Raw genomic sequence first — 14,727 nt, 5'->3', positions numbered from 1 at the left:
CGTAACCTCCTCGCGGGTCCCGCCATGCGATCCCGACCGACGACCACCGGCCGACCGAGCGAACGAATCAATCAATCGCCATCGATACAATTGTACGCGCGGGCACGATGCGCGCGCGCGCGCTCTGCTTCAGCCCTGCGTCACGTACGTTACCTCAGTCACGTGCAGAAGACAGTTTACGACAGCGAAATAGATTTTCCTCGTTGCTTTGTTTTTGTAATCATATTTACCGGGGCTTTTCTGTATCGTCTTAATCTGAGTACATTTTTTTAAAAAACGGTTAAAATTTGCAGTCAAACGACAAACAACCGTAATTAAGTATTGGGCTCTAATATATGTGGATAAAATAATAGCAATATATGAGTAACAGAATTTAATTTTATTTGATGGCAGGAGTGAAACAACAAACGGTTTGTTTGTTGTGTGACGTAGTGTACGTCACAGCCTCTAGAGGGCGCTAGCAAGTACAGAGGACTCCAAAAGGTTAACATACAGACTCGCATTTGACTGAAAACAGGGCTCCTTGGTGACGTCGTTGCTCCCGAAAATTCCCAGAGACGCCTATTGCACGTCGTTGTCGCCAGGGCAAGCAGGGTTGCGCTACTAACACAGGCTACCACAGTTAAGAGAAAAGAAGCAAAATGTACTAAGTCTGCTTTCAATCGTAAAGAACGGGTTATGAGTCCATTTTACGAAGTCTTGCTCGGTACTTGTTATTTCGAATTTCTATACTGTACATGGCGGCCTGAAGGGTCTTGCACTACGCAAAAAAAAATCTAAAGTTTCCTTTCTACCTTTCTTCCTTCTTTCCTCTCTTCCTTCCTTCCATGCTTCCGTTCTAAAATATTAGTCCTCCCTACAGGTTAAGTGACAGTCGAGAATGGAAGGCAACTCACTACCAGGAGTGTCCTCGAGGATTAGGAGACAGAAAAGCAAGTAAGCTAAAACCGTGACATTGGTCTGAAAATGATCAACAAACGTATCTTTTTTTTCAACTACGTGCTAAAGCTCTAAGATACAGAACGAACTCTGTGAAACTCCGGCCGAAGCTAATGAAACATTCTGTGTGTCTTTGGTAGGAAATCTGGCCAAACAACAGATAAATCAGCACGGAGTCTCTCAAAGGAAGATATCGCAAAGTGAGTTTGGTCGCCATGGTGACCATTTAGTTTCCCATCGGCCACTTTGTTTAAAGTGTGTAGAATATTGTTCCATCTAGTGGTGAACTAATAGAATGCAACAAACAAAGCTCGAAGCGCGTGCATTTTGAAACACTACGGTGCCTCAGAGGCGTCATACTTTGCAAGCCTCGCACCAATTTCTTCAGCAGAGGTGATCCCAAGCCACTTCTTTTCCATTTGACGTGTGTCCCTTCACACAGGTTCATCAACAGTCGGAAGCAGAACATCTGCGTCGGCCTGCTTGAACATGGCTTCCACAGGTAGTTTATGCGATGATCACATGACTGGCTGCGTGCAGATGCTTGTTTTGCTCGTTAAACTGTTTTCCTGTGACAAACCTAAGAGAGGATGAAAAAATATCTCACGTGATTGCGGGAGGTGAACTGGAAAGCAAAGCTGTTCAAGAAACGGAATTATTGTTTGACTTGATAGTCAGTCTGCAGACAAGGGCTTCGGGCTGGTAAGGGTGTATTAGAGCGCCTCATTGTTGGTTGTAAGTGTGTGCATATCACACGGAGAAAGGCGGAGGAGCAATGAGATGTGATTGTTTTTTTTGGAAGAAAATGCCAACTTGACAGCTTTGGGCAGGCGTGGCCACTTAAGAGCGCCTTGTCGCCAAATAGCAAATTGAGGTCATAATTGTGCAGCCGCTGCTCTGTTCCAGGTCCTTCTCTGAGCTCTTTTTGCTGCTGCGCTTGGATCAGGAGCGCAGGGAGGCGGCAGAGATCAACTCGGCTCTCAGTCTTCAGACACCGCTGGAGGAGCAGCATGATAAAATAAAGAGCATCGGTTTGCACTTGAGCCGCGCCGAGCAGGCCCAACGGGACGGTACTGGCGCGCGCCCATACGCACTCTTCTGAGTTTCGACATTTTGGGGTACAAGTCTAACGAATGGTTCCCGCAGGTCGCTGGCCAGCGGCGTACGAGCAGCGACTCCATTTGGGCGCCTACTTCACGGCGGAGTTGGAGGACCTGTGGCTCAGCTTGCACTTCTACCACACGTGCACCGACGCGAAGGAGGACGGATGCATGAGGCACGCCACCGAAGGACGGGCCTGCTTGGCCGAGCTCTACCTACAGCAAGGTGCGCGTCTCGCCATCCTGTGGCCGCCTGCCTTGTCTCATACCTTCCTTTCTGCCTTACTTCCTTTGATTAGATTGACTCTTGTTCCTTCCTCCCTCTCTCCTTCCGTTCTGCCTTCCTTCAGCCTGTCTTCATTAGCTTGAACAGTCTTTTCTACCTTCCTTCTTGACCTCCTTCCTTCCACCTCTGGGCTGTCCTTTCCTTTTTTCCTTCCTAACTTTCTCCCTTTACTTTTGTTCCTTATTTACTCTCTCCTCTCCTTCTGCCTTCCTTTAACCTTTCTTCCTTGGCTTAAACCTTCTTTTCTACCTTCCTTCTTGATCGCCTTCCTTTACCTCGCACCAGTTCTATCCTTTTTCCTTCCAACCAAACGTCCTTTTAAGAAAAGAAAACCTTTATTTGTCTCACAATGGAGAAATTCCCAATTTACAGCAGCAAAATTATGAAAGGGAGAAAGTAGAAGACAATATTTATTAAGATAAATTTATGTAATATAAATTCATACTTTCTTTCTGCCTTTCCTTCTTCCTCCTTCCTTCCATTTCTTTGACTTACTTTTGTTCCTTCCTTCCTTTTCTCTTTTCCTTTCATCCTTACTTCCTTCACCGTCCTTCCTAGCTTGCCTCCATCACACCCATGTTTTTTAATGAATGCATCCTTAAATCGCTTTTTTATTTTCATTCCCTCCCATCTTCCTTTGTTCCCTTTTATTTTGCATCCTTCCTTCGTTTGTTTCAACAACCTGTTTGCCTTCCTTTTCTCTCTACCTGGCCAATGATGCTCTTGAATTCACCTTCTTCATTCTGAATTCAAATTATTTGCCATTATTCACGGTATGTCAGAAAAAAAAAGTGAATTCACATGCACAAGCAGGTCAGTTGGACAAAGCGAGGCAGCAGGCCGAGCTGTGCGTGCGAATGGCCGACGAAGGCGCTTGGCTGGACTCGTCCGGCCGCCCCCTGCCGCGCCGATCCCGCGAGAGCCTGTGGGCCATATACAGCCGCCAGGCGGACGGTTGCATCAAGGCCGGCGATCCCGACCAGGCTCTCGAGCTCCTCCATAGAGGCTACACCACCGCGACTGAATGTGAGTCGGCCGCCGCGGCACACGCTTGCCATCATCCCGGTTGTAAAACAAAACCTTTTGCAGCTGAAAACAAACACATTGAAGGGGAAGCCGCCTATCAGCTTGGACTCGCCTACTATAGTGTCGGCGACTTTGACACATCCGAACAGGTGTGTGCTTTAGCGTGTGTGTCTGGAACGAGTATGTGTGACAGTGAGTGAGTGTTTCTTTTTTTTTTTTTTTTTTTTTTACAGTACCTCAACACCTCCATGGAAATCTGCAGCACCACTGAGGATTTCGACGGCCTGGGAAAAGCCTACAAGGCCGTGGCCAAGTTATGTGAAAGGTACTCTCCCAAAAATTACATCCGCCCAACTTTTATGGTGACTGCTTGTGTGTTTGTGTTTCAGCAAGGGAAATATCAACAACACCATCCAGCTTTTGGAGACTTTAGTTGACATGTCCCGGAGCAAGAGCCTACATCACCACCTGGTCGACGCATGCCTATGTCTGGGCAATGTCTACACCAACAGGGTACCTGACACACACACACACACACACACACACACACACACACACATTACCTGACACACACACACACACACACACACACACACACACACACACACACACACACACACACACACACACACTCACTTTTCACAAAATCATGTTGCAGTTCTCCCTTCCTTCCTGCAGAGGCAGTATGACCGAGCTCGCGAGAGCTTGCTACAAGGTTACAACGTGGCCTGTGACATTGGGGACGTGACTTTGGTGCAGAAGGCTCAGGTATGTAGTCAGTACAATATATCGTTACATTTCAGAATCTTTTTTTTTTTTTTTTACTTAAGAAGTCAAATCAGTACTTCTACTTTTATCACAGTCTTTCTTCACAAAAATATCTGTAATTCTATTAGAACGTGTGCACTTTTGCCTCCCATTGGTGTTGTTCAGGTGTCACTGGCCAGTGCTCACACCCGTTGCATTGTGGAGAAGTACAGTGCGGACGTGGAGTCCACCGCACCGGCCGCCCTGTCACGTCTTCTGGCCTGGAAAGTGTCAAGAGGACTCCATGAGGCCAGTGACAATGCTGGAGTGTGCGACTATTAGGCCTGGTCTACATGTAGCTGGGCTTTTTTAAAACTGAAAATTTGTCACTCACTGTGTTGGAAAAAAATTCGGTCCACATTGGCTCGTTTGTTTAAAAAAAAAAAAAAAAAACGCATCCACATCACCACCTTCGTATGTGCGTCTTTCAGCACATTTACAATGATGTTTTTCAAGGATGTCAAGACGACGCTTCATAATGCACCACACATTTCCAATGGGAGACAGGTCTGGACTGCAGGCGGCCCAGTCTACTACCAGCACTCTTTTTCAATGAGTCCATGCTATTGAAACACATGCGGAATGTTGTTTGGCATTGGCTTGCTGAACTAAGCAGGGGTATCCATCAAAAAGACGTTGACTGCAGAAAATATCCCGTTTGCAGAATACCCGCCTACGTGTAGACAATACCTAAGACACATCATGGACTGTAGTACCTTGACTTGTCCCAAGTTACTTGTCGATTTTTACTTTTCATAGCAAGTCACGGGTTGCAGGATTGTATGGATGTCTGCATGTATGTCGCTACTACTACTTTCGTTTTAAGCATATTATTACATTCTTGACTCAGTGAAACATACCCTCCTTTTAAAAATATGTATGTAATGAATAACACTTGTTGGTCTGTCATTGAGAAGCTTGCAGTTGTCAAGTTACTAACTAACAAAGCAAAATAAATCTAAGCTATTATGATTATTATTATTATTATTATTATTATTATTATATTATTATTATTATTACATCATAGTATTTCAATCCACACTTTGGGATCGGGAAGTGCCGTCAATAAATAATCCAAGAGGACGACTCCGAATGTAACTCCATTAATCAGGCGAAATGAGAGAAACTACACGAGTTAAAATTATTGAAATATTCAAAAAATTATTGAAATATCCAATTTGGATACACTTATTTCAATAGTTGACATCCAAGAAGAGAGAAGCATCAAACGCACAGGAACAATGAACACTCCGGAAGCAGCCCGATGCACACTTTAACCAGAAGATGGCAGTATTTTACCTCAGAAGTTATATGCCGCCCGCCATTTATATGAAGAAGAAAAAGCTGCGTTTGAGGAACTCCTGACATCACGACAACGAACTCTTGTCAAGCGAGTTCGTGTGGACAAGAAGAGCTGCCAAAAGAGAGCCGTCACTGGACGTTTAGCGTTTCAGGGGCCCGCCGGGTGATCCGGAAGAGGCCGGCGCTGAAACATGGGTCTGCTGGCCACGATACGGAAGGAATGGTTCATCATTGGGATTGTACTGGTGATATTGTCGGCTAAAGTGGAGCCCAGCTTCGGTGCCAAAGGAGGTGAGACCAGGATGTTTGTACGACGTCAATGAACCCCCACCGTGTTATCTGACTTCTAAGTTTGCAGACGTGGCTACCTTGCGCACCCACTGTCAGAATTGTTGATTTTAATAAGGACTATTCACAATTCCGTTTAATTATTTGCATGGTTTGAAGGCGAGGTCAAATCTGAACCATTCGTTTTAAATATTACTCGGGAATATATACAATGGGCGTATCTCTCCAAATTGAATATAAGCTTGGCATCTGGACGTTGTGCAGGGAGGTTTGGTGACACGTTGCGTTCGGCACGAATGACAACACACAGGCACACACACACGATTCTCTCACTACGTCACATTTGGATCACGGCCGGTGAAAGTGTCTCTTGTGACGATAAGATAACTTATCGCGTTCGTAATTTGCCAAAGCAATCATTTTTGCCATCCTGGAAGACAGGAGCGACAGTGTGATGTGTTCAGTGACTACGGCCCATTATCCTTGTCTCGTAAAGATAAGATAACCTGCTACTGAGTGTTCCATGTTGCCTTGCTGCATACAGAATTTCAGAATGAAACAGGATGAAGAAATGTGGCTGGGTGGTTCCGTGGTTACCGTAGTGACCACTCTTCCTTCAAAGTCTCTCTCTGTCTGCCTCAGGACCGCTGAAGCCCGAGATCACCATCTCTTATCTCGCCGTCTCGCTGATCTTCTTCAACAGCGGCCTCTCGTTGAAGACAGAGGTGACATCCCCTGATGAGAATGTGAAAACATGACCAGCAAATTCAATTTATTGTGGTTTGCATGTTTGCAGGAGTTGACCAGCGCTTTACTTCACGTGCGACTTCACCTCTTCGTTCAGTCCTTCACGCTGGTATTCTTCCCGCTGACCATCTGGCTGCTCGTCAGAGTGCTGGCGCTGACCACCATCGACCAATGGCTGCTCAGAGGGTAAGATTGTATGTGAATGCGTTCCTTTATCCAAGAACTGTTGACTTTACCTGAAAGTACACACAAAAGTCTCATTCATGGCGAGCTATTCAGGAGGGTGTGGGGGGTCATGTGTGAAGTGGACCACTATTCATTGCGAGCAATGGCTTTAGACCCACTTTCACTCTGTGAAAATGCACGACATAGAGAAACTATTTAAAAAAAAAAAAAAAAGTCATTTATTCATGCATTACATTCAAAGTATCCTAGCTCTTTTGGTAACATGGTCCTCATCCTCGTGCCGTTGCCTAGGTTACAGACGGTGAGCTGCATGCCACCTCCGGTCTCCTCGGCCGTCATTCTCACCAAAGCTGTCGGCGGTAACGAGGTAAGACCCACCTCAAGGTGAGAAACAATGTGTCGTCGCCATGGTGACAGATTGTGTCTGTGTTGCCAGGCGGCTGCCATCTTCAACTCTGCGTTCGGGAGCTTCCTGGTAAGGTTCGAGTGGCGCGGCGCTTGTCATGAGTGTGTAGTGCTGTGTAACCGTGTTTTTTTTTTTTTTTTGTATGTTGTTCAGGGTATCATGGTGACACCGACCCTGCTTCTGCTCTTTGTAAGTCGACCGGACAGGACAAACGTGAAATGTTTGTATGATGACACTTCATGTATTTGTCGGGCTGAGCGCATGTCGTGTCCCTCATTAGTTTGCTGTCCGGTAAGTTTTTTTTTTTTCCTGTACTTAGCGACTGTGTGTTCGTTTCGGTTTCAAGCTATTGACAAAATAATTGTGAATTTGATTAAAGGTGTTCAAGAAATTTACAATTTTAGTCCATCTGATCCATCCGTCGGAATCTTTTTTTCTGTCGGTAAATTGTGGTGAATGAACAACGGATGCTCGGCAATCATTTTTTGGGGTTGTTTTTTTGTTTTTTTTAACACCAACATTCAAGCGGCACAAATTGCACCTACCGTTTTGTCACATGACATACCGAAATACTGCCCTATAAACCGCTTTGTTTCGTTGCCTCTCTTTTTCTCACCTTGATTTTCACGTATGCGCAGAGATCTGCAAGTTCCTTATTCACTGAGTACCGATACCAATAATACTTTTGATACATAAAGTTTCAATTAGCACAATGACAGATGATCGTGAACAAAGTCCTTCCTTTATGATGCGCATGATCACTCGCCAATGTGTCAAACTGCCCAAGTGTAGCGCCAACTACTGGTGAGGAGGACCTAGTCAATGTCAGATTTTTTTTTTTTGCCTTAGGTATCGGTGGCTGGTATTGGCGTACTTACCTTGAAATATAGAAGGTAAGGGCCCAATACCAATACCTGGTATTAATACTCTGCCATCTGTAATGAAAACAATATAACATAATAATGCGTAAAGATCATTTGAGATCTGAGCTTTTTTTTGGGGGGGGTTGTTTTTTTTTTTTTATTATGACCATTTTCACAAAAGCTTTGGAGGTAAAAAGTGCCATTTTGAAATGTATCCTCCAGCTGGGCTCGTCATCCTCCGTGTCCTTTGGGTCCATCTTCTCTCAGCTCTTCATGACGGTGGTGGTGCCGCTCGTCGTGGGTCAGGTACGCCGGGGAAACCTTGTGGGCGAGGCGAGCGGCGTTTTCACGGTGTTCCCCCATAACAGGTCTGCCGCCGCTTCCTGAGGGAGTGTTTGGAGCGCAGGAAGCCTCCGTTCGGCGCCGTCAGCAGCGCCGTCCTTCTCATGATAATCTACAGCACCTTCTGCGACACCTTCAGCAATGCCAACATGGAGCTGGAACCCACCAGCCTGCTCATGGTCGTCTTCATCAGTGAGTACGCGCACATCCCCAACCACCGGGCTACAGACTAAATAGAAAATATTTTTCACGTTTTATTGCGTATGCTGGCGGGGGGTTTCTTCTGTGTGCAATTGCTCAGTTCAGTCAAGTTCTGGTTTGTCTGAGAAGGTTGTGTGATTCCCCCGTTTCCTTGCAGTTTTCTCTATCCAGCTGACTTTCTTACTGCTCACTTTTGGATTTTCCAGCAGGTGAGTGCGGCTCTCTTTCTAGCCATCTTCAAAGTAATACAACACCTGACAAGGCATTGTCCGTCCTGTGGTTTATTTTGTCCGCAGATCCGGCTCAGGATTTAGTCCCGCCGACACGGTGGCCATCATGTTCTGCTCCACGCACAAGTCGCTAACGCTCGGTAGGTGCTATAGTTTACGCTAACAGCAAGATGCGGCTGCCATTGATTGATGCGTGTTCTGCGGCTGTGCAGGTATCCCCATGCTGAAGATCGTGTTCGCAGGCTACAAGCATCTGTCGCTCATCTCGGTCCCTTTGCTCATCTACCACCCGGCCCAGATCCTCCTCGGATCCGTACTGGTGCCGACCATTCGCAGCTGGATGACGAACCGCCAGAAAGTGAGCGCCCCTCTTCGTGTTTATTCCTTCTCAGAGTCCAACCAGACTTTTTGGTATTGATTAGAGTCAACTTAATTGTTACTACACGGTTTAGATAAGTTTCCAAAACGATATTTCTGTCGTGAGACGATGTCTCCAAAAGTTTCTTGTGGGGGGGTTAATTGCTTTGCTTGGTTGAGATGGACTTTCTGATTTCATATTATTATTTTAAGATATCTTTGTTTGTCATGACTGCACAGACACATTAAATTTCGCCTGTGTGTGTGGTTCCAGATGATGCCAAGCTTGCAGCCCGTCTGAGGAAGTGAGCAGATCACCGGGCGATCATGTGCCTTACTGGGGCCAATCAACACCGACCTCAGCCTGGGGACGGACATGAGGACCAACTGCTGCTTTACCGCCCTCCACAATGGCAAAAACCAAAACGTTTATTCTTCTTTATTGAACAGAAGCAAAGGTACATGTTTTATATTTGATGACGGACACGTGGTGTTGCTGGGACCATTCTTTTTCGGATTGTCTTTTCTACATTTTCTACTCACTTACATTTCCAGGTTTCACTACTGAGAGGAAATGCGAACTTTGTTACAATAGTTTTGATATTGTTACAAGAGTCTTGGGGCTAGAATATGTTGTATTTAATATGATTTGTAGCCTTGAATGTTTAATCCGAGTGATAATGACTCAACATGGACCCTTAGGCAGAATTTGTCCTTTTCATGTGTCCGACGCTATGAACATTCACAAAGCATTTCTCCGTCTACAACCAAAGAGTTTCTACTTTTAGTGCCACTCTACTTTTGCCACTTTGTCTTTTTAATCGTGGGTTTACGGAAATAATCTGAAAAGTTCATCTATTTTCAAAAAAAAAAAAGGAATTAAATGAGTATCCAAACTGTTTTGTTTCCCACACTGGATTGGATCTCAGTCTCCAGGCGATGCTAATATGTCGTACTCGGCAAGAAGCACCAGGCTGTTCTCTCGGATTCGACGGACTCGGACCAAATCGCCACACTCCTGAACATGGATCATCCCTCGCTCGCCTCTCCCGTAATCTCTTTCCCTGTCGTGCAGTGTGATCTCGGTGCGTTTCCCGCAGGCCTGTCTGTACACGTAGCGCACGCCGACCACCAGCGCCATTCCCAGGCCGGCCGAACAGCCCAGCAGCATCCCCAGCTCCCAAGAGCTATGCCTGGGCACAATTTCTGGATACTTGCCCTCTACGCCTGGCATTTTCGAGGGGTTAAAGAGAAGCTTGGTATCCAGTTTGGGTGGATTTGGTTTCAGTTCTTTTCCAATATTGGATTCGATTTTGCGGTTGGAGGTTGATGGATTAAACTCTTGTCTGGGATTAGATGATGCAATGCGGGTTTGTTTTTGGGATGGCAAAGGTAGGGGAGGTATCGAGGGGCGGCTGTTGAGGGAGCGACGTGGAGCCGGAGAAGGTCCTGGATGCAGGGATGTCGCTTGGGAGGAAGGAAAGGCGGACCAATTCAAAGACAAGGATCCCATTGAGGTGGAAATGGGGGACGGGAGGGAAGAACTTGAAGGAATGGATAGTTTGGTTGAAAATGAGGATGATGAGATGGCTGGAGTGCCGGTGGTAGGAGAAGATGAGGAGGATCTTGTGGTTCCCGGGATGGAAGAAGAACTGAATGGACCACGAGGAGAGAATGTGGCTCGTGATGATGATGGAGAGTTGATGGAGTTACTTGAGAGAAATTTTGAAGATGTTGAGGAGGACCCCGTTTGCAAAGTGGAGGACAGAATGATGGAGATCGATTTGGGAGGCATAGACACGGGAGAAGGTTTTGGGAGAGCGGAAAAAACAGGAGACGATTTGTCTTGGCTGGAGGAATGTGTGAATGATAGATTCTTGGTTGTGCGTTTCGAGACGTCAAGAGTATTGCGGCTTGGTGAAGCTTGAGTTATACCATCCCGAGAAGAAGAACCGAAGGAATCAAATATGCTTACACTCTTCAACATTGTAGATGTGTAGGGTGACACAGTTTGGAGATTGGCTTTGGACCTCGGTTGAGGTCTAGTTCTTGGCGCCTCGATTGCTCTGTCAGACGGGAGAAGATTTTTTGAGGTGTAGCTCACTGTTGTCTGAGATTGAGACACAAATGTGTGCAGCAGCGTTTGATGAGAGTTCGCGGGAGGACGTGATGGTCCATCTCTGGAGTCGGATGGATTATCCTCGGACTTGGTATGGGGCTGGAGAAGCAACTTTTGTACTGCAGGCTTCAGAGAAGTCGGTAAAAAGGGTCTGGAGTGGGAAATTGTCTGGGTGGAAGACCCGTCGATGTCAGCGTTTGACCTTGAATGAAGCGGAGACAAAGATGAGCCCCTTCCTTCATGTGTCGCGTCACTCCTTTGGGATGTGGACAATCTGGTTTGGATGACATACGCAAACAAACTTGCTGTAACATTTCGTGGTCCTGTTGGTTTATAGAATGTTGGCACTGAGGACCTCGTGTAAAAGACACGGTGATTTTCTGGAGGCTGTCGTGGATTTGGTGTTGACATCCTTGATTCTGTATCCTTCCAATTTCTGAGGGAGGCGAGGGAGTGAAGAAGGACATTCGGTGCAAAAGTGGACAACGTTTCTATACCTTCATCTGGTGGGAGCGGGGTGATGAAAGGGAGGTGCGATGAGGAAGGATCACTGCTTGACTCTTCAGCCAGAGATCCTATGTCCGGGTAGCTGTCACTTGGTAGGCCTCTTGAATGTTGAAGTATTGAGTAGTTGTTCTTACCAAGCCCCTGGCCCTGTTGGTTCCCTGCGAGTGCCACTGGACTTGCAGTTCTGCTCCAGACCGTTTTGGGAGTAAAGTTTGGTTTTCCAAACGGAGTAGGACCGGTGGGTTGGCTTGGTTTGTTCAGTGGAGCTTCAGGCCAAAAGGTGAGGCCAAAAGGAGTGTTAGTCATGACAATACATGTGAAGAACGATAATTCATTGATCTTTATGTTTGTACCTGGCACCGGAGTAAAATTCCTATCACGGGGACCAAAAACTGATCCTTCTGTCTCTGCTCCTGTCGTGTTTCTCCCAGTCCAAAGACTTTGACTCCCATCACGCACCACTGCAGACTTAATCCCCGCCCAGTAAACAAAGTACGACTGAACAACTGTGACACTAGAAGGACAAAGAGTCCACAGTGAACGTTGGGCATTGTCTACGAAATGTGCAAACTGTGGGTGTGGATTGTGGACTCACTAGAAGCGAATGTCTCCCACGGGTGCATCAGGAGCCCTCCACACAAACGACAGGTTTCGCTTCAGCTGTTTATCCGAGTGGGTGAGCGTGTCGCCTTCCGAGAGGCAGCGCAGTGTGTGCGTCCCGGGCGGAGCAAGGGTCCAGGAGCCGCGCACCAGAACCGGACCCTCCGCAGGGGACCCTGCCCCACCTGCGATTGCAGCCATGACTTGGGAATCGTCACCACTGCGGGCCTGCAGCAGGAAACCCATGAAGTCCCGAGAGCTTCGGACTGTCACTGCGGACAGAGGAGCTTGTTTAAGCCTTTGAACCTTTGTCGAACCATCATCATCATCATCATCATCATCCATCGGATGAAATCACTGAGCTGATCATTTGTCACCAAGTGAATGGTCAGTACTACCTGTAACCAGCTGTCCAGGCAGATATGAGTTCACCGATGTACGAATAGTGATGTGGTTCTGCTGCAGGTCCTGAGGTTGGGCCCGGATGTGGCCCGGACTCATCGTCTGGCACGAAGCAGGACCCGCACCACGGGAGAACGCCGTGACAGGCGGGACAACGCTCGACAAGATCACGATTGTCCCCAAATAAAGTCGGCAGGACTGCATCTTGAGAGGCGATAGAGAGCAATGCAACGGCTTGAGAGAATTACTGTACTGCTGACAGAGCAACACTATATTCGTGGACAGTTCTTATTTTGGACTAAAATCAAGTGTTTTTACTGTTCTTGAGATAACTTGAACATACATTTCGCAAGTAGAAATCAATCTAAATGGACAGAGATGATGTTGCTTGTTCTTACCTTTCTAGGATGTCTCTCAGTAGTGCACAGTAGACGTGTGAGGGCGAGTGTGTGAAGATGGGCTTTACGTTTGGAGGGATTTTGGGCAGGGGAGCTTTGAAGTGAGGGGGCTGGCGGGGGGAGGGGGTGGACATAGAACTACAATAAGTAGATCTGTTGCTTGTACTTCTGAGCACTACCTACCTCAGTGGTGATTTGAAGAAGCAGCCTGTAAAAGATTCTCGAAATGATACAGACATTAGGTTGTGTGAAGGACTGGATTAATTTTTGTTCTCAGTGTTGTCTACAGGATCTAGTTCTGCAGGATTAAGACCCCACCCCCCACCCCAACAGGATGTACACCAGCTGTAGCCGCCTCCCTCCAGGATCTCCTGAGCATTTGAACAGACGCAACCCCCTCCTCCTCGCCTCAAAATGAAACAAAGTCCAATCCTGTGCCACTTGCTGGGTTGTAGTGTTGTGATTCCTAACCACGTTAGTGTGCCTTGTGAGATCATAAAGGGTGCCACGGGAAATTATCTCATCCAATCCGTCTGATTCGGTGTTTCAACGATGGGGTCCGGCCCACATCACCCCGACACAGTTTGGAGCCTAAAATCACTCTAACCTTTGATCAGAAGTAGAACATCATGAAAGACATTGGTTCAAATCTCAGGTTCTTTCTTGGTTGGAGATGTCATGGGTACTTTAACCTGCAATATGGACAGATGACAGGAGAGGTTAGACGCCCCTGTTACGGCCAACCTTGAATTCAACATTGGTTAAATTGTACCCAAGATGCTATAAAATAAAAGTAGCGAAACTGATGGCGCTGGCATCTCGCACTTTGTTCACTTTGATGGGCGCGCGTGTGTTCCTTTACTGCTGTTTGTCTCCATCTAGAGGTTCAGACCGAACATTGCAGCAGTAGATGTGCTTGAATGCTACATGTCGTTGACATGAAATTCTAAAGCAAGAATAGTCGACCAAATTTTGTGTCCGGGCATTACAAGTTACAAGTTTTATACTGTACTATGATGCAGATTTTTGGCAAGATTGGCTGTAACGTATCAGGCCAAACTTCAATTTTTATTCCATTACAGCAGAGATGGTAAAAGTACTCACACTCCTGACACCCTTGTCTTGTCGCAGTGCTCCCTCTAAGAAAAGGCCACAAAATATTTCCCAGTTACAGCCAGATGACTCTTGGGGCAACACTATGGATGTACACTTGTTTAGAATATGGTTTACGTTAATTTAATCCAACTCCTAATGTAAAAATAAAAACGTAGAAAAGACAGACAATAATCGTCTTCCTAACTTGACTACACAACAAATACATTCCCTCTTTTCGTAACTTTACCTTTTGACTTTTTTTGCTTAAGTTGGGGAAAAAGGGGGACCCAGTTTGACAAAGTAACGACTAAAAAATTGAGATGTTTTCAAATGTAAAAGCAAAATCAGATCTATTTTGGGTTGTCACTGGTGCTTGTGGACTCTGAGAAGTGCGGACTGTGCTGTTCTGTTCAAACGGACAAGTGTTCACCTTGCGTGTGCCCGCGTGAGCTTGGCGCGTGGACGGACCCACTGCGTCCCTCTCGCGCGCGCGCACGCTCACGCGTGGAAGAGACGAGAGAGAGAG

At 46.5% G+C, this 14,727-nt stretch overlaps 3 protein-coding genes across 13 annotated transcripts; 2 read left to right on the top strand and 1 right to left on the bottom strand.

Moving 5' to 3' along the window:
• The first annotated feature begins 54 nt into the window (after positions 1 to 54).
• Positions 55 to 5,139, top strand: ttc29 (tetratricopeptide repeat domain 29). Of its 7 annotated transcripts, none has more exons than XM_019856096.1 (12): positions 55 to 144; positions 851 to 936; positions 1,080 to 1,139; positions 1,382 to 1,441; positions 1,846 to 2,009; positions 2,086 to 2,265; positions 3,139 to 3,351; positions 3,415 to 3,500; positions 3,585 to 3,676; positions 3,741 to 3,864; positions 4,030 to 4,119; positions 4,285 to 5,139. In XM_019856096.1, exons 2-12 carry the CDS (start codon positions 881 to 883, stop codon positions 4,438 to 4,440), a joined length of 1,281 nt encoding a protein of 426 aa, XP_019711655.1. In that variant the 5' UTR covers positions 55 to 144; positions 851 to 880; the 3' UTR covers positions 4,441 to 5,139. The 7 variants fall into 7 exon arrangements, with proteins under 7 accessions (XP_019711655.1, XP_019711656.1, XP_019711658.1 ...); XM_019856097.1 differs by having other exon boundaries at positions 64 to 144; positions 863 to 936; XM_019856099.1 differs by lacking the exon at positions 55 to 144 and adding an exon at positions 154 to 621 and having other exon boundaries at positions 863 to 936.
• A 355-nt stretch (positions 5,140 to 5,494) lies between these two features.
• slc10a7 (solute carrier family 10 member 7) lies at positions 5,495 to 9,979 on the top strand. 3 transcript variants are annotated; one of them, XM_019856180.1, is made up of 12 exons: positions 5,497 to 5,751; positions 6,391 to 6,473; positions 6,545 to 6,681; positions 6,973 to 7,048; positions 7,118 to 7,156; positions 7,241 to 7,276; positions 8,173 to 8,256; positions 8,319 to 8,484; positions 8,651 to 8,702; positions 8,790 to 8,863; positions 8,936 to 9,081; positions 9,358 to 9,979. In XM_019856180.1, exons 1-12 carry the CDS (start codon positions 5,652 to 5,654, stop codon positions 9,379 to 9,381), a joined length of 1,017 nt encoding a protein of 338 aa, XP_019711739.1. In that variant the 5' UTR covers positions 5,497 to 5,651; the 3' UTR covers positions 9,382 to 9,979. The 3 variants fall into 3 exon arrangements, with proteins under 3 accessions (XP_019711740.1, XP_019711739.1, XP_019711738.1); XM_019856179.1 differs by having other exon boundaries at positions 9,355 to 9,979; XM_019856181.1 differs by lacking the exons at positions 8,651 to 8,702; positions 8,790 to 8,863; positions 8,936 to 9,081; positions 9,358 to 9,979 and adding an exon at positions 7,937 to 7,980 and having other exon boundaries at positions 5,495 to 5,751; positions 8,319 to 8,433.
• On the bottom strand, positions 9,802 to 13,505 carry reeld1 (reeler domain containing 1). Of its 3 annotated transcripts, none has more exons than XM_019856177.1 (4): positions 12,705 to 13,505; positions 12,302 to 12,578; positions 12,060 to 12,220; positions 9,802 to 11,972 (listed from the first exon to the last, which is right to left on the bottom strand). In XM_019856177.1, the coding sequence occupies exons 1-4, from the start codon at positions 12,910 to 12,912 to the stop codon at positions 10,006 to 10,008; spliced, it is 2,613 nt and encodes an 870-aa protein (XP_019711736.1). In that variant the 5' UTR covers positions 12,913 to 13,505; the 3' UTR covers positions 9,802 to 10,005. The 3 variants fall into 3 exon arrangements, with proteins under 3 accessions (XP_019711736.1, XP_019711735.1, XP_019711737.1); XM_019856176.1 differs by having other exon boundaries at positions 9,802 to 12,220; positions 12,705 to 12,912; positions 13,107 to 13,505; XM_019856178.1 differs by having other exon boundaries at positions 9,802 to 12,578.
• Positions 13,506 to 14,727: the final 1,222 nt, after the last annotated feature.

This window comes from Hippocampus comes, unplaced genomic scaffold, assembly GCF_001891065.2.
Source record: "Hippocampus comes isolate QL1 unplaced genomic scaffold, H_comes_QL1_v1.1 scaffold246, whole genome shotgun sequence".
In the NCBI taxonomy this organism is placed as follows: Eukaryota; Metazoa; Chordata; class Actinopteri; order Syngnathiformes; family Syngnathidae; genus Hippocampus; species Hippocampus comes.
Note: the sequence above shows the minus strand (reverse complement) of the source record. Positions and strands in the feature narration are given on the sequence as shown.

Bases quoted from the DNA above. Each gene is read 5' to 3' on its own strand.
- ttc29 (XM_019856096.1), top strand. From the start codon at position 881: ATGGAAGGCAACTCACTACCAGGAGTGTCCTCGAGGATTAGGAGACAG. The intron at 1,140-1,381 runs GTGAGTTTGGTC...CCCTTCACACAG, and splicing joins TCAAAGGAAGATATCGCAAA to GTTCATCAACAGTCGGAAGC. The intron at 1,442-1,845 runs GTAGTTTATGCG...GCTCTGTTCCAG, and splicing joins CTTGAACATGGCTTCCACAG to GTCCTTCTCTGAGCTCTTTT.
- slc10a7 (XM_019856179.1), top strand. From the start codon at position 5,652: ATGGGTCTGCTGGCCACGATACGGAAGGAATGGTTCATCATTGGGATT. The intron at 6,682-6,972 runs GTAAGATTGTAT...GCCGTTGCCTAG, and splicing joins GACCAATGGCTGCTCAGAGG to GTTACAGACGGTGAGCTGCA. The intron at 7,049-7,117 runs GTAAGACCCACC...CTGTGTTGCCAG, and splicing joins AAGCTGTCGGCGGTAACGAG to GCGGCTGCCATCTTCAACTC.
- reeld1 (XM_019856176.1), bottom strand. From the start codon at position 12,912: ATGCAGTCCTGCCGACTTTATTTGGGGACAATCGTGATCTTGTCGAGC. The intron at 12,579-12,704 runs GTAGTACTGACC...CTCTGTCCGCAG, and splicing joins GCCTGGACAGCTGGTTACAG to TGACAGTCCGAAGCTCTCGG. The intron at 12,221-12,301 runs GTGAGTCCACAA...TTGTCCTTCTAG, and splicing joins GTGGGAGACATTCGCTTCTA to TGTCACAGTTGTTCAGTCGT.